Source organism: Trichechus manatus, unplaced genomic scaffold (assembly GCF_000243295.1).
Source record: "Trichechus manatus latirostris isolate Lorelei unplaced genomic scaffold, TriManLat1.0 scaffold00001, whole genome shotgun sequence".
NCBI lineage: Eukaryota > Metazoa > Chordata > Mammalia > Sirenia > Trichechidae > Trichechus > Trichechus manatus.
The window spans coordinates 36458779-36477095 of NW_004443937.1; the positions used below are offsets into that span (position 1 = coordinate 36458779).

An 18317-nucleotide genomic window follows, 5' to 3' on the forward strand; every position below is an offset into this window, starting at 1 on the left:
CATGTGCACCAAGAGCTATATAATAGAATGTTCATAGAAACATTATTTTTAATAGCTCCAAATGGAAATAACCCAAATGTTCTACAGTTGACATGATAAAATTGTGGTGTATTCTTATAATGAAATGCTGCTGTTGTTAGCTGCCATCGAATCAGTTCTGACTCATGGCAACCCCATGTGTGCTGCAGCCTTTTGGAAGCAGATTGCCAGGCCTATCTTCAAGACGCCTCTGGGTGGGTTTGAACCACCAACCTTTGGGCTAGTTGTCCACTCCTTAACCTTTTGTACCACCTAGCGATGAGGTAATGAAAACAAGTAAACTACAGCCTCTCATAACAACATGGATAAACCTCATCAGCATAATTTTGAGGAAAAGAAGTCAGATAAAAGAATACATACTATTTGTTTTTATTCATATAAAGGCAAAACTAAACTGCAGTGTTAAAAGTCAGGATAGCCATTACCTTTGGGGAGGAGAAAGAGGATGGGTAATTGAGAATGAGTACAAGAAGTGCCTCAGGAATGATGGGAACATTCTATTTCTTGACCTGGATGGTGGTTACACAGATTTTCACTTTGTAAGAATTTATTGAACTGTACGTTAACATTTTGTAAATTTTTCTATATGATCTAAATTTTTAAAATCAAATTAACATCAAAACACTAACACTATTGTAGAAGCCGCTGCTATCAGTGAAATGCACAAGTAAAATCATGAATTAAGCAGTACAAAAACAAGATATTCTTCTGCGAGAAGTCATATTTTTAAGATTAGGTCCTCCTAGTAGGTTTTCTGAATAAATTAATTAAGAAAAAATAAGTAACTTACAGCAGAAGGTTGGCACATAATAAAAAGGAAAATAACAGCTTGTCCTTCTCAAATAGTGATCGGCATATATTACAATATAAGTTGTATGTGAAGTGGTCATTTAAATATCGTAGGCGTTTTTCCAAAATTTTGGATTTGTTACTAAAAGGTTAAAAAAAAAAAAAGGAAAATATACTGAGTCAAAACAAAACTAAGAAAAAACAAGTAACACATGAATTAAAATATAAGCTACTTTAATTTTATCCAGCATTAAAAACATACTGCATGTGGAACTGCACACGTGCACACACACACACACACACAGAAATGAGTGCATGTATAACTGGTGAAATGTGAATAAACTCTATGGATTGTACCAATGCCAATTTCCTGGTTATGATATTGTACTACAGTTATACAAGATGTTACCATTGGAAAAACTGTGTGAAGGGTATAGGAGACCTCATTATACATTTTTTTAGAAGTTTCTTGTGAATCTGTAAGTATTTCAAAATAAAAAGTTTTTTAAAAAAATAGGGCATAATCCTATGAGAAAGTGAAATATGGTTTACACTATTTCCAAAATCATACATTTCTTATTCTACCCCAAAATGACTGAAAACAGTCAGTTAATTGAGAATACGTATTGAAGCTGTATTAGCTTGAGGTTGTATGCTAGACAGAGAAATGTAAGAGACAAAGAAGGATGAAACATTCATCTGCCCCAAAGAAGCTTAAAATCTAGATAAAGATCTACACGTTAAAATTACACATTAAAAGCCAGAAAAAACATAGGCAAAAGTGGTTATTTCAGGTAGGGTTATGACCGATATTTGTTTTCTTCTTTATACTTTTTTGTATTTTTAAAAATTTTGCAATAAGCATTTTTTAGTTCAATTTTTTACAAGTAATATTTGTGAGAATATAAAATGATACAGTCATTCTGAATAACAGTTTGGAAGTTTCTTTAAAAACTAAACAAGTAACTACCACATGACCCAGCAGTTGCACTCCTGAGTATTTATGTCAGAAAAATGAAACCTTACATTCACACAAAAACTTGTATATGAAAGTTTATAGCAGCTTTATTCATAATAGCTCAAAACTGGAAATAACCCAGATATCCATCCATATCACAGAATACTTGTCAGCAACAACAAAAAAAAATGGTACATGCAACAACCTAGATGAATCTCCAGGGAATTATGCTGAGCAAAAAAAGCCAATCCCAAAAATGTTACATACTGTATACTGTATTTTTTGCAAATAACACACCCACACATAAAATGTGCATAGCATGCTTAGGAAAATAATGTGTGAAGGGGTTGCACAGTTGGCAAAAAAAGACGTATAACATGCATGTTATTTGCATAAACATAGGGTAATTCCATTTATATAACATTCTTAAAATGACAAAATTACAGAAATGGAGAACAGATTTGTGGTTGACAGGAGTTAAGGAGGGAATGGAGGTGGTAGGGAAGTAGGTGTGGTAATAAAATCGCAACATAAGGGATCTTGTGATTATAGAACTGTTCTGTATCTTTTTTATTCTGTTCTGTTTTTCTCACATTCTGTCAGGTCCATCTATTGTGGCCTTGATCAGAATGGTTGGTAGTGGTAGCTGGGCACCATCTAGTTCTTCTGGTTTCAGAGTAGATGAGGTTGTGGCTTGTGTAGGCTATTAGCCCTGTACTCTAGTTTCTTCTCTGAGATTCTGATTTCTTTTTTTCTCTTTTGCTTCTGATGAGTAGAGATCAACAGTTGTATCTTAGATGGCTACTTGTGAGCTTTTAAGACCTCAGACACTAGTCACCTCACTAGGATGCAGCACATGAACTCTGGGACTATATTAAGCCAATTGAGTTGTCCCACAAGACTAAGGTCTTAGCCTTCAAACCCGGAAAACCAATGTCACAAGGTGTTTGGTTATGTCTGAGAAGTATCTGTAACTGTGTCCTCTATGAATATATATACATGCACACACATATCTGTATGTACACATACATATAGATACTTCTATCTGTGCACACATATGTACACACCGGTACCTACCTGTACACATATATGCCTATACAAATACATATGTGACCATAAACTCATTTTTTGGTTATTGTTCGTGGAACTGTTCTGCATCTTGATTGTATCAATGTCAAAATCCTGGCTGTGGCTGTATTATAGTTTTGCATTGTGGGAAACTGGCTAAAGGGTACACCGAACTTCCCTGTATTATTTCTTACAATTGCATGTGAATCTACAATTATCCCAACGTTAGAAATTGAATTTTAAAAAAGTAATACTTAAGTCTATGGGGGAGCCTTGGTGGCGTAATGGTTAAGAGCTCAGCTGCTAACCAAAATGTCGGCAGTTCGAATCCATCAGCTGCTCCTTAGAAATTCTATGGGGCAGTTATACTCTGTCCTATAGTGTTGCTATGATTTGGAATCTACTTGACAGCAATGGGTTTGGTTTTTTGGTTTTAAGTCTATGGGAATGGTGTGGAAAGGTTGGGGATAGTCATCTTTTTGTACAAGATTGACTTCTGTAATCATATTAATGTTTTATGCACTTAAAAATATAATAAAATTAAAATTAAAATCAACAAGGATGAGAAGAAAACACTAAAATGAAATACAAAAATAAATAAAGCTAACTGTATTTCACATGAATAGCATTAGCATACTGGAGGGGGGAAAAACTAACCCAAGTAACTTCTGAATACAGTATTTTCTGTTTAAAAACAAAAATAACCGTAAGTTTTTGTGTGGACATGTGTGTTTAATTCCCTTGGGTATATACCTATGAGTGGAATTGCTAGGTTATACAGTAAATCTATGTTTAATATTTTGAGGAACTGCCAAAATGTTTTCCAAAGTGGCTGTACCATTTTAAAATCCCACTAACAATATATAAGGGTTCTGATTTTTTTCAAATCCTCACCAATACTTGTTATCTTTTTTTTTTTTTTCAAGCCATCCTTGTGGGTATGAAACGATATCTCATTATGGCTCTAAAGGTTTGTTTTTTTTTTGAAATTTTGCTTGCGATTTTTAGGCCTTCCCAAATCTACGGCTTCATGGTTTGTTTGTTTGTTTGTTTGTTTTTTAAGTATTTGGTGGCAATATACACAACCAAATATATGTCCATTCACAGTTTCTACACATGCAGTTCAGTGACAGTGGTTATATACTTCACAATGTGCCACCATTGTAACTACATCTACCCATATTGTTACATCACCGTTAATTTAGACTCTCTACCCCTTAAAGTTCTCATCTGTGCTTTAGATTAACTGTTGTCAGTTGGAACTCACACAGATAATTCTTTATAAGAGCACAATGCTCAAGGCAAACATTCTTTATTGAGCTAAACCACTATTTAGTTTAACAATGGCTTCATGGGAGAGTTCTGGTTCAAGGTTTAAAGATTATTTCTGGGCAATATATTCTGGGGTTCCCCCAGTCAGTGGATCCAGTAAGTCTGGTTTCCATATGAATTTGCAGTTCTGTTCCCCAATTATCTTCCTTTTGATCAGGATCCATCGATTGGGTCCGTGATTATAATATTCAGTAATGTAGGACAAGCACCATTCATTTCTTCTGGTGTCATAGCAGAGGAAGTAGTAGCTCATGGAGGCAATTAAACTTTGGAGTGCATTTCCTTCTTCGATTCCTGGGTTTCCTTCTTCCTCTGCTGTTCAGGTGAATAGAGACCAACTGTTGTATCTCAAGTGGCTGCTCAAAAGCTTTTAAGACTCCAGGCGCTACTCACTGAACTAGAAGCTAGAAGTCTTCATGCTTTTACTACTTGTGGAAAATTCTCTGCATGTACTTCTTTAAATAAAAACTTTGTACTATTCTCTCTTTCCTTTCTATATAGGATTGCAGTTACACATATGATAGAACTTTGCACTATGTCCCCTTTTCTCTGTGCTCCAATCTGTATATTTTCTTCTAACCAATAAACCACTTCACTAATCTTCTCTTTTGCTTTATTTAATCAGCTATTAAACCATATATTGAGTTCTTAATTTCAATCATGGCATATACTGGTTCTAGAATTTCCATTTAATCCTTTTAAAAACAAATTCCAAGTTTCTGGTGAAATTTGTCTCTATTTTCTTCAGCATATTGATAACAGTTATTTTAAAGAAACTAAATGATAACTACACTATCTGTATCACCTGTTGGTCTATTTCTATTGCCTGTTGTGATGGTCAAGATTGTGTATCAACTTGGCTGGGCCATGATTCTCAGTGTTTTAATGTAATCACTCCTATGATTGAATATACTGTGAGTAGCCAATCAGATGAAAGGGAGTCTCCTTGGGTGTGTGGCCCACATCTGTATATAAGCAGACGTTCTGGCTTTTCGCTCTCTCTGGATCCTGTGGCTGCTTCCTGCCATCTCATCTCCCGTTCTTGGGACTTGAGCTGTCAGCTTATCTGCTGAACCTGGGATTCGTCGAGCTACACAGCCTGTGAGCAGGAGCCCTGCTCTCTGACCTGCTGATCTTGCGCTTGCCAGCTTCTGCAGCTGTGTGACTTGGGAGAGGCCTCCACCCTGATCCACAGACTTGGGACGTTCTAGCCTCTACAATCACATGAGCTGTTTCCTTGATATAATCTCTCTCTATATATATATTTATACACTTTACTGGTTTTCTTCTCTAGCGAACCCAGCCTAAGACACCTGTTTTTCACTTGGATTTAGCCATTTGCTTGTTTCTTGGCATGCCTGGTAAACTTTTACTGAATACTGGACATAGTGTGTGAGAAACTGTAGGGGATCTGAATAGTGTATCTTCCTCCAGAGAGTGTTTAATTCTCTGACAAGCAGAGAGAGAGGGGGCATGGGCAGATCTAGCCAAGGCTAGGCTTCACACTTTGCTATGTTTGCTCTATTCCCCATACTCCTAGGAAATAGCTCTTCCCGAGATCTCAACTGAATGTGTTCCAGTACTCCTCCATCTTGTCAGGCTCTGAACTTCAATTTCTGTCTTCCCAGCCCCACGAAGTTTCTGCATAGTTCTTTGTCCTTCTAGCTGCAGCTTTCTTCCTTGTTTCCCTACTCTGCTCTTCCCTCCTCTCCAGGATCTTGTCCCCTCAACTTCCAGCCATGTTGGCAGCCCCAAACTCCAACCTCTGGCTCCTCAGTCCAATTAGACTATCACCAGCCCTAGATTACTGCTTTCCACTTTGCCTCTGTTCCCTTGCACTGAGAATCAGCAAATACGCTAAGGGAAAAACTGAAAGTCAATGTGGGGCTCAACTTGGTGTGCATTTCCTCTCTCCAGTATCTTGGTTCCTCAAATCCTGATCTCACTGGTTACTCTCCAGTGCTTTGAAGGCTTTTATACTTGTTCATAATGGAGACAGTTAGATACAAGCTACTGTATAGTGGTGAGAAGCAGAAATCTACCTCTCTCCCGTTTTTAAATTCCAGTGACTCTGGGTTTTCTTGTTTTCTTAAATTTCAAAAAGTTTCCTTTGGATCATTTGCAGATCTCTTACTCTCTTTTCATTGTATCTCACCCTTTTCTTAAGTTTTCTATTTTGCTTTCATCTCTTTAATATTCAAAACATACATATTTTTGTTCTTTTTACAGATCTTAAAAAATTATCATAAGTTATTGAGAATGCTAATCCTCATTTGTCTTGTATGCTGACTCTCTTTCATGGTAGTTCATTTTTTAATTTGTTTTCTAATTTTTTACAGTGAGCTCATCATTAATGGGAATTATTTCTTATGTGGAAAACCTGAGTAGCCTCGGTTGTGGAAGTGTCCCTCCAGAGTAGTTATGTGTTTAAATCTCCCAAGCCCCTAGATGACTTTGGGGGTCACAGTCTGGAACCAACATTTATGCCAATTCCTTAACTTGAATTTCTTCCATTATATGGGTTGCATAAATTCAAATTCCAAATCCCAACTGAGGCAATTTAGGGATTTCAATCACTCAAGAGAGATTATTCTATCAAGAGCCCATGTAGAAACAAATTTCTTATAGTACATATGATAGACTCAATCAAATTTTTATTTTACTTAGCATGTATAACCCCAACCAAACCCATTGCCCTCAAGTCAATTACAATTCACAGTGATCCTACAGAACAGAGTAGAACTGCCCCATAGGGTTTCCAAGGCTGTAATCTTTTAGGAAGCAGAATATCACATCTTTCTCCTGTGGAGTAGCTGGTAGGTTTGAACTGCTGACCTTTTTCAGTTAGCAGCCAAGCACAGTGCCACCAGGGCTCCTTTTAGCATGTATGTAAAAAAACAAAACAAAACAACAAACCAAACCCGTTGCTGTCAAGTCTATTCCAACTCATAGTGATTCTACAGGACACAGTAGAACTGCCCCACAGGGTTTCCAAGGAGTGCCTGGGAGATTCAAACTGCCAACCTTTTGGTTAGCAGCCGTAGCTCTTAACCACTACTCTTTACAAATAGTATCTCATTTAATTCTCATAACAACTCTATAATTTAGGAACTATTACTATCCTTATTTTGCAGGTCAGGAAAATTGAGTCATTTACGGAAAGGCTAACTGTCTTGAGCCTGTGGTCACACAGCCAGTATGTTGCAGAACTAAGATATAATGCCTGACTCCAGCATAAACCTAAAATCTGTATACATTCATTAATTGTATAAAGTGAAAATATCTAGCAAACTATCAGAAATATGGGACTGAAGCCTTACAGAGACCTCCAGACTAAAGAAAGATATATTTGAGTTGCCAGCAAAAGTAAGTCATGTGCCTTATTGAAATATTTAAAAGAGAGATTTAAAAAAAAAAAAAAGGACCAAAACTAACCTCTCTATGCCTAAATCTTGATCTTGAGAAGGAGTAAAACACAACTTAAAATAGGAAGAAGGCTTAATTGTCTGCCTTTCCCTCTTCCTTTCTTTCATTTTTCCATATTTTCTAAACGCTCTATAATGAATATTATTATAAAAATAATAAGAAAAAAAGTTAAATTTTTTAAATGAGAAGCAAGGTGAGGATAAATGAAGCTAGGTAATGTTTACCTGTCATGAATAGAGTTGATATAGAGGTTCACAAACCAGCTAAGTGAGTACTGGTACATGGGATCAATGTTAGCCAGGTCTGCAATGCTAAAGAATAACACTGATGAATGTTTAGCGATGGGTCTATAGCCTTCTCGAGACTCTGCTATCTTGAGTTCTGTTTTTTCTGCAATCTAGTAGAAGAGGAGAAAAATGAGGATTAAAAAATAAAGAATTTACAAAAAATATCTCCTAGCCCAATCCCAAAGTTTATAAAAAAGGGCCTTACCATGCTAAATGCTAGAAAGAAAGAAAGGGAAAGGAAGAAAGGGAGAAAGGAAGGAAAGAGGGAGGGAGAAAGGGACAGAGGAAGGAAGAAAAGAAAGAAAAACCGCTTTACAGATTAAAGGTGTGATTAACCACCATCTCTTTCTTATTTGAGGAGTACCAGAGCTGCCAGTCCTTGCTTATTCTGTGCCTGACCATGACATGTGTCTACTGTAGTCATTCACCTCCTTTTAATAGGTCAGAGAGACAGCACGCACGTGTATATGTTTAATGTGTCAAAATGTTTACCAGAGCACAACACAACGTCTGGCAAAGTAGCTACTCAAAAATATTTGTTGGCTATGGAATATTATTCCGTCATAAAACAGTGTAAAGTTCTAATACATGCTAGCACATGAATGAACCTTGAAAACATTATGCTAGGTGAAATCAGCTAGACACAAAAGGACAAATATTGTATGATCCCACTTCTATGAAATAACTCGAATAGACAAATAACTACAGAAAAAAGGTAAATCAGGAGTCCCTGGGTGGCACAAACAGTTAAGCACTCGACTACCAGTTGAAAGGTTGTCAGTTCGAACCCACCCAGAGGCAGAAGCCTCAGAAGCTGAAGTCAGGTGGTACTGGGCATTAGCACTAAAAGGTAATGGGGCCAGAGTTGGTTTCTATATGCAAGATGAATATACAAGGGAACCGATACAAAAGTTTTACAGAAGAAATTGGTCTTCAGATGGTGCAGAGAGTAGCACAGATGAGGACCACACAGCCCAAAGAGATGGGGAGAGACAGGGGGTATAGCAACTTAATGCTTTCCATTTATTCCTGAGTGTACTTCCTGTAATTGGGTTATAAAATATACCCTAGTATCTTTTTTATTTAAGCTAATTTGAGTGGGTTTCTGTTCCTTGCAAACACACTTTTCCAAAAATTATACAGTATAACCACAAATGAACTAAAAAAGTAAGTTTTGTACCTCCATCTTGACCATAAATAAGTAAAACAGTTATCAACCACAGCAATTAATGACATTTACATATGAAAGCACAATCTTAGTATTCCCACTGATTCTTCTATTTAAACCTTGACTTTTCAACTCAAATGCCATTTTACCATTAATAATAACGGCAAGGGAAAAAAAAGCAAATATTGTTATTATTTCTAAATAGTACTTAATAATTTAACTCATATTCCAAGGATTGATATGCAGTATATTTATAAACAGTGTTTTTGCTAAGCTTGAGTCCTTACTGTGAAATACTAGACTCAAGAAATATAAATACAGTTTCTTTTTATCATTTACTATTAATGTCCTCAAGTCAAGGAACGAGAAGTTTTCCAAGAAATAAACATCGTAAGTATATGTTAGAGATGTTAAAAGAGGACAATTCATTGTTTGTAAAAATTTCCTGGTCTGTGATATTTATATGTATTAAACTTTTCAAGATCAAAAAGATTAAACTACAGTTCAGAAAATTTGAGGGAAGTAAGGGAGAGAGCTTTGAAACTTGTAGAAGAAATTCTTAAAGTTTTGTTTGTTTAATTTTGTGGGTTATGATGAAAAAGAGAAACAGCTTTGGACTATATAATGGAACCTTCCTCTGAAGATGGTTTTCTCACATTGGGTGTGGGCGGAAGGGGTGAAATAGAAATCAGGGCGAGATATACAGTAAGTTTTGGATCAAAATACGTAATAAATTAAAAACTAAAGTTTGTAATGATCAATGGCACCCAGTCAGAAAGATACTATAATTTATTAAATTTCTCTCTCTTTGAAAGATAAAGTACTTGAACCAACAGATACTTATATCTCCTTTTTACCCTAGTCTTAATAAGAAATAACCCAAGCAGTGAAATGCTCCCTATTCTCCCTCCCCCTCTAAAACAAAAACAGATTGGTGAGAGAACAATGAGAAGTTGGTTCTGCTCTGATGGAATTGGGAAGGAAGACACAAAAGAACATCTCAGCCCTGGCCCCAAAGGGCGGCTCTTCCACCTAAGGCCCTACTTGTCTGGCTCTCCCTAGATTAAAAAACAGTGCACTTGACTAGGAGGAGCTGTTGCATCATCGCATTCATGCAAAGCCAAACCCATCCTGAGGGGAAGTGTGCCTAGATGTTCTGAGTCTTCTGCCCCAAAGCTGGGTGGATGGTGGTGGGAGATAGTGGAGGAATGCTGAGTGACTGGTGCAATTTTTATTTAGGTTTTTCTTTAGATTCTGAGTAACCCAATGTTAAAAAAACAAGAAGACAGCTGCTGTTGAGTGGATTCCAACTCAAGGCAACGCTGTGTGTGTCAGAGTAGAATTGTGAGCTCTATAGAATTTTGAGTGGCTGAGTTTTTAGAAGTAGATCATCAGGGCTTTCTTCTGAGGCACCTGTGGGTGGATATGAACTGCCAAGCTCTCTGTTAGCAGCCAAGAGCATTAACCATTTGTACCGCCCAGGGACTCCTACCCCAATATTACCAAAAACCCAAACCCATTCCCATCAAATCAATTCTGACTCAAAGCGACCCTATATTCATTAGGTGGGCCAAGAAGAATCGAAAGGTCTGAAAATCAATAAATTTGTTATATAGAAGTTATTCTGTAATATCATTTAATTGTGTGAACTTGGGCTGCACTTAATCTTTCTGGGCCCTAGTTTTCTCAACTATGAAATGCAAAAGATGACTGACAACTAAGGCCTCTTCCACCTATAACACTGTAGAATTTTCTAAAAAGGGATGTAATATCAAAATATCATTTAGCTGTATTAGCTGAATATGCAACAAATGCCTTATTGGATGTAGATGACTTGTCTCCCATCCTCCACCTGCCAACCCTGACTCTTATACCTCTCTCACAACAAACAAATGATAAAGCAATGTCAGAACATCACTAGTGGTTCTCAGAACAATTTACTGTCCAATCAACCAGCAGCTACCCCCAAATATTTCAAGCTCCAGTCATGTACAGAATTTAGCTAAATACTCAAACTCGATATTTAGTTGAAGGGTCAACTAAAACTTGAATAAATCTGACTAGTCTGCCTTACCTATCCAATAATAATATTTCTAGAAGTTTCATTTTAGATTTATTTCTTCTGTGTATAGATACCACATAGATCAGATCGGGTTTTGAATAACTCTGGTAATGGTAAGAGATATTGTGATTTTAAAATTAGTTTCTATGTTTTGGTATTTTATCAATTCTTTTTTCTTTCCGAGGAAGCCTAGCACAGCACTTTCCTCAGGAACTGGAAGCAAATTAGAATCTTAAGAATTGAAACATTTCTTGAATTCTTTTTTCACCTGCTGTTTCTTTGTTATCTCATTGGACATCATTTTAGCAGAGTCTAAGACTTTAATTGCACTTTCATCTTCTAAAATGTTCCCTTCTGAAGATGATAATGTTTCTAAAATTCTTTTCTCTATGTCTTTCAGTTGTTTCTTATTAGCTGCAGACTGAAGAATAAGAGCATTTCGTTCCTCTTCTAATTCTGGTCTAAAAAGATAGAAACGTTTAGTCTAAGTTTGTAGTACTTTATCTAAATTTATATCTAAATATTATGGATCATAATTTTATAGACATTTAAATAATTTTTCAGACATGTAACACAAACTAAGGTGATTATGTCTCTTTATCCTAATCCAAAAAAAAGAAAAATTACTTCCATACAAGTAACAGTATTCTGAGAAATTTAAGGCAAAGGAAAAAAAAAAGCATTAACTGTATACATGTAAAATGTAGCAATAGCTTATACAACGGTAAGTTTAAGAATATGTTTGGTTTATCCATATGGCATAGCCAGTTATGTGAGAGTAAGAACTGGAGAAGAGGCTCAGAGTATGAACTGTCCTATCTCTTGTTTGGCTTTGTCATCGCTCAGTCTCGTTTTTATCATCTACAATAGTAAAAACAGAAAGGATGGTTGCTCATACAACTGGTTCTTCAGGTAAAAGGCAAAACGGGCACTTATATCTTAATAAACAAAGATGGTATAAAACATCTAAATAACACATCCACCATGTTATAGAATATTATGACATGGGATGGGTGTACCATTAACTTTAATTTGGTCTTGTCCCAGGAGTCACTCTCTAAACTCTTGGAATTTCCACAGTGATTGCAGTCTTTGTTATTTACGGAGGGGCTCCAGACCACACCTGATGAGTTATGCTAATCAGGCGACTCTTGTGGGGGTGGGGCTGGCCATCCCAGAAAGGCCCACCATGTGACAGCAGCTCCACCTCCAGGCTGATCAGTCAGTCATGCCTACGTAATGAAACCCCAACAAAAACTCTGGACAATGAAGCTTGGGTGAGTTTCCTGGTTGGTGAAAGTCATCGAAGCTTGAGAGGGTAACCTGTCTTTGGGACATGGAATCTCCAAGTTTGAGATCTTTCCAGACTGTGCCCTATGCATCTCTTCTTTATGCTGGTCCTGATTTGTAACCTTTTTTCTATAATAAAACTGTAATAATAAGTTTAGCGTTTTCCTGAGTTCTATGAGTCATTTCAATGAAATATTGAACCTGAGAGGGTAGTCAAACCAAAACCAATCCCATTGCCATTGCTCATAGTGACCCTATAGGACAGAGCAGAAGTGCCCCCATAGGGTTTCCAAGGCTGTAAATTTTTATAAGAACAGACTGCCACATCTTTCTCCCACTGAGTGGCTGGTGGGTTTGAACCACTGATCTTTTGGTTAGCAGCTGAGCGCTTTAACCACTGTGCCACCAGGGTTCCTTGAAGAGATAGTAGGAACTCCTAAATTTGTAGCCAGCACCCCAAGGTTATGGCTGATGTCCTGGGAGTAGTAGGAGCCCCCAAGTTTGTAGGCCAGAGGTCAGAAATAAGGGGACACTAGGGAACGTCATAGGGGAGCCCTGGTGGTGCAGTCGTTAAGAGGTACGGCTGCTGAAAAAAAGGTCGACAGTTCGAATCTACCAGCTGCTCCTTGGAAACCCTATGAGGCAGTTCTACTCTGTCCTATAGGATCACTACGAGTCAGAATTGACTAGACGGCGACAGGTTTGGTTTGGTTTAAGGAAACTCAGGGGCCCTGGTGGCACAGTGGTTAAGAGCTTGGCTGCTAACCAAAAGGTCAGCAGTTTGAATCCCTCAGCCACTCCTTGGAAACCTTATGGGGCAGTTCTACTCTGTCCTACAGGGTCACTATGAGTCAGAATTGACTCGACAGCAACAAGTTTGGTTTTTTAGTTTTAGGGAACCTCAAGCGGTGGCTGGTGTCTGAAGTCTTGGGCAGACTTTACACTCTGGAGGACTGTGCCCTTGAACTTGTGAGATCTGACCTAGCTATGGGTGGTTAGGGTCAGAGGAAGAAGTAGTCCATCTGCAGTGTGTGTCAGAGAGGATAATTAGAGTTACTGGAAGAGAGAGATGCACACAGACACCTTAATGTGGTTCTATCTTGGATACTGTACAAGTGGGATTTAAACACTGGAAGTAACTAAAGTGCCTCACTGTTCTGCATCTTCACTTATAATGCTGACTTAATAGAGCACTTGATAATGTTATATTAAGCTTCAAGTAGAACCAAAGAATTCCTTCAGAAAATAATTCTATCCTAATAGCCCTTCGAGGTGTCAAAATATATTTTCTCATTTAAAAAAATAACACATGCTAGTAATAGAAAAATACATAAAGTATGAAGAAAACAATAAAATTGCCCCAAATCTCACCATTCCAGGTAACGATCACTGTTAGCGGTCTGATGTATTGTTTCCCCGTCTACATGTGTATCTATCCATCCATTTGTTAGTATTTTTTTTAAATATTACCCATACTGTATCCTTATCATTTTATCACTTCATTTATATCCTGTATATAAGTCTTAGAATGCATTTCTAACTATGTCCATTGTATTGATTCCTAGGGGTGAAATTTCTGGCTCAAACACTCAGATACAAGTCAGAAATCATGGCATGTCACTTGAATCATACTACACATACTAAAATCAATACAGCATGGTTGGATTATAAGTTAAGTTTTCAGAATGGTTACAGTAAAGGACTCTGAAATTATTTGACTAATAATAAAATATAAAATTTGATACAGTTTAGAAATAATCACATAACAAAAGTATTAATGGCCTACAAATATTCCTCTCTAGACCATTTGGATGCATCTAGGAAAAAACATACCTTTCCTTTGCAACAACAATACCTAGTAATTGATCTTCAAGTCCTTCTGGAGTTATCATGAAATTGAGCAGAGACACTTTTGTAGCCAGCTCTGGCATGTAGTGTGGATTTCTCAGTTTTGTGGTGATATAAAATTTGAAATCAAAGGAATACTCAATAGTGACCTCACCGAGTCTGATGCAATCAATGCCACCTATATTTCAGAACACAAATTTACAATAAATAAGACAAAGTAACATAGTCCCTCTGCTTATGTACTTCTAAGACTTTGCCTAGCTTACAAATAAAGGGTCAGTTTGTCCTACTGTGGTGGCTTTCGTGTTGCTGTGATGCTGGAAGCTATGCCATAGGTATTTCAAATACCAGTAGAGTCACCCACGGTGGACAGGTTTCAGTGGAGCTTCCAGACTAAGACAGACTAGGAAGAAGGACCCGGTGGTCTACTTCCAGAAAAAATTGGCCAGTGAAAACCTTATGCGTAACAGCAGAACATTGCTAATACAGTGCCGGAAGATGAGCCCCTCAGGTTTGAAGGCACTCAAAATATGACTGGGGAAGAGCTGCCTTCTCAAAGTAGAGTCAACTTTAATGACATGGATAGAGTAAAGCTTTTGTGACCTTCATTTGCTGATGTAGCATGACTCAAAATGAGAAGAAAACAGCTGCAAACATGCATTAATAATCGGAACGTGGAATATATGAATGGGAGGATGGTGCAGGACTGGGCCGTGTTTCATTCTGTTATGCATGGGGTTGCTATGAGTTGGGACCGACTCGACGGCACCTAACAACAACAACAAAGTTGCTTGAAATAGAAAACAGATGTGACAAAAGTCACAGACACCAAGGCAAGTATACAATTATCCAACAGGACTCATTCTAGGGTAGTAGAGGACATTTCTCTGGTTGTCATGGAGCCTTCTGAGTCAAGATTCCTTTTTGAGCTCCCTTCCTCCATCAATTTTCAATCATGATTCCAAAATTACTTGTATAATACTAAAGTTATTAAAGGTTCTAGAGTTTAGATGAACCAAAATTTTTTTATAATAAGAAGGATATAAGTGGGCAAAATTTACCTAGTCAACTCTGGCCCACATTCACCATCACTCTTCATAATAATGGGCTTTGTACAGTCCCTGGTCACAAGATAAAGGAATTTCAGGTTTGGCTTCAACTTCTTTGTGTTCTCTGTAGAACAGCAGGAGTCCCCAGGTGGGTAAATGGTTAACGCATGTGGCTGCTAACTGAAAGGCTGGTGGTTCAAAGTCCACACAGAGGTGCCTGGGAAGAAAGACCTGGAGATCTGCTTCCAAAGAATCAGCCATTGAAAGCCCTATGGAGCACAGTTCTACTGTGACACACATGGGATCACCATAAGTCAGAGTTTTACTGGTTTCTCTATGAGTCTAGATAACAGTGATTCAAGTAATGAAGAGAGGGCAAGGCATTTATTTCAGAATACCTGACCAATGTTCACTCCTGATAGCTTGTTCCAAACTTTCTTTCACTCGTAACAGTAACACACAGAAATTCTGAATTATTAACATTATTATTAGATTCACTTAGTGGTTTTCTTTCATGCCTCAAATATAATCCAATCATTTTTTCAGTTCTACCAACTAATATTAATTGTATTCTACCTTGTTTAAAAGTTTGTCTAAGTAGTAAAGGCTCCAGAGATGGATCCAGTTCTTCACCAACATTTTCTAATAGAAGTGGAGTTCCAAACTGAATACAATTTTCCAGTGTTCTCATATAGTCTGAATCGGATAGCTTAATAACACTAAGCTGATTTTCTTTTTCAGAATTTTTGATCCACTTATTGGCTTGGCCCTGGGGGTCAATCATTAAAGGCCTAAAACATAATAAGAAAAAATCTGAGGAGAATAAATATATATTTAGATTCCTTAATAATTGTGTAATTTAAATAATAAATACTACAATCAAGCTGTATAATTACGAAGTGTTTCACATACATTATCAAAATTAATCTTCACAAAAATCCTGTGGAAAAAAAATGAAAAAGAGTTTTACTCTCATTTATTTTTCAAATAAAGAAATTCAGTCTAAAGATTACAAAACTAGTTCAACATCGGAAGAAGTAGGACCTTGTGAACCAATGAGTTGTGCTCTTTCTAATGTAATAAGCTGCCCTCACGATAACTTTAATACATGACATCTGCTAATATAACATGAAAAGTACATTACAAAAATATCTGAGAAAAATTGAAAACAAAAGATCCACTGGCCTGCAGAGGATTTTCCTCTAGTACTGAGTAGAACCATAAACCGAGTGTCCACGTTTAGTCTGGATATCTATTTATAAATTTATAAGTTTTTCCTGTGTAAGTATGGTAAAGACTTTGTGTTTAAGACATATGGTTCATGGTTTCAGATATTCAAAATATGATGTGTTTTTTCCTTCCTCAGTGATGATGCTGACTCTCCTAGTTTCCGTTGATATTCAGCACAGTATCTTAAATTATCTTTAAAAAATACAACACTTGAAGAACGGTGAAATGGCAATCTGTCACATATGTATTTACCACAATAATAATAATAATAAATGATACAGAAAGGGGAGTTTTTGATTCATGTCACTTCAGCTCTTCCTTCTGTTTCAACAGCTTCTATGGCTAAAATCTCTTTAATCAACTATTCCCAGATAGCTGTGTTCTTTTCTTTCCTTCCCAAAAGACAAAACAGTCCAAGACTAGCTGACTGGTTGTTTTCATCCTCAGCTCAAATTGTGCTGAAATCCTATTGAAAGCACAAAAAAGGTCCAAACACTGGTTAGAATTTATTTTGCTACCATAGCAACCAGAACAAGGCTGTTTTGCAAATGAGAAAGTTATTTTGCATACAAGTGATTAAAAATTGGCTAGAAGAAGTACAGCCAGAATGCTCCTTAGAAGCAAGGATGGTGGAACTTCGTTTGTCTCACATATTTTGGACATGTTATCAGGAGGGACCAGTTCCTGGAGAAGGACATCATGCTTGGTAAAGTAGAGGGTCAGCAAAAAAGAGGAAAATCCTCAAGGAGATTGATACAGTGGCTGCAACAACAGTGGCTGCAACAACGGGCTCAAGCATAACAATGGTTGTGAGGGTGGCGCAGGACCGGGTTGGGTTTTGTTCTGTTATACACAGGGTCACTATGAGCGGAAACCACCCTGACAGCACCTAACAACAACAATTAGGCTAGACGCTGTTAGTGCCTTTTAAGGCCCTATTGAAAGGGATATACTTTTCCTCCTTAGATGCCCTTCTTATTGGAAAAATACAGTATTTGTTCATTCAGCTGCAAAAGTTGACAATATTAATAAATTAGCATTCTCTAATGCCTAAATCAATGTTCTTGGTAATGCATAATTAGAGATTATTGTGTAGTAAAAGAAATCTGACTTCTACTTAATACAATCGTATATATGACTCAAAATCCAGATGCAATAAAATGAAAGATTGATAAATCTGACTACATAGAAACAAAAAAATTGTATGGCAATAATACCATAAACAAAATAAAAAGATAACCAACAAACCTGGAACATATCACAGATAAAGGGCTAATGTTCCTATTATATAAAAGGCTTAAAAACTGAGAGAATAAGAACCAAAAATTTTATAGAAAAATGGGGAAAAGTCATGAACAGAGAATTCACAAAAAAGACAAAATTGCCTTTAACCATGACAACATTTTCACAGTCACCCACAAGTACAGAATTAAAAATTAAAATTACATTAAGATACCATTTCTTACTTACCAGATTGGCAGAAACTATGACAGCAAATTCTGTTGGCAAGGCTTTGAGGAAACTGAGAGACTTTCATACATTGTTGACCATGCAAACTGGTACAACCTTTTTGGAGGTGAATTTGGCAATATCTAACAAACAACAACTCTGCTGCAAAAGATCTCTTTAAAGTGTTAAAAAGCAAAGATGTCACTTTGAGGACTAAGGTGCACCTGACCCAAGCCGTGGTATTTTCAGTTGCCTCATATGCATGTGAAAGCTGGACAATGAATAAGGAAGACTGAAGAAGAATTGATGCCTTTGAATTATG

At 37.0% G+C, this 18317-nt stretch overlaps 1 protein-coding gene across 1 annotated transcript in view; it reads right to left on the reverse strand.

The window, feature by feature from the left end:
* DNAH12 (dynein axonemal heavy chain 12) overlaps positions 1-18317 on the reverse strand; it is a 197258-nt gene that overhangs the window by 36344 nt on the left and 142597 nt on the right. The window contains exons 54-58 of the mRNA XM_012555870.2: positions 15893-16107; positions 14253-14445; positions 11398-11590; positions 7837-8009; positions 830-970 (exon numbers count right to left, since the gene is read on the reverse strand). Of these exons, the coding sequence (XP_012411324.1) occupies positions 830-970; positions 7837-8009; positions 11398-11590; positions 14253-14445; positions 15893-16107 (915 nt within the window). The remainder of the gene's footprint in view (positions 1-829; positions 971-7836; positions 8010-11397; positions 11591-14252; positions 14446-15892; positions 16108-18317) is intronic.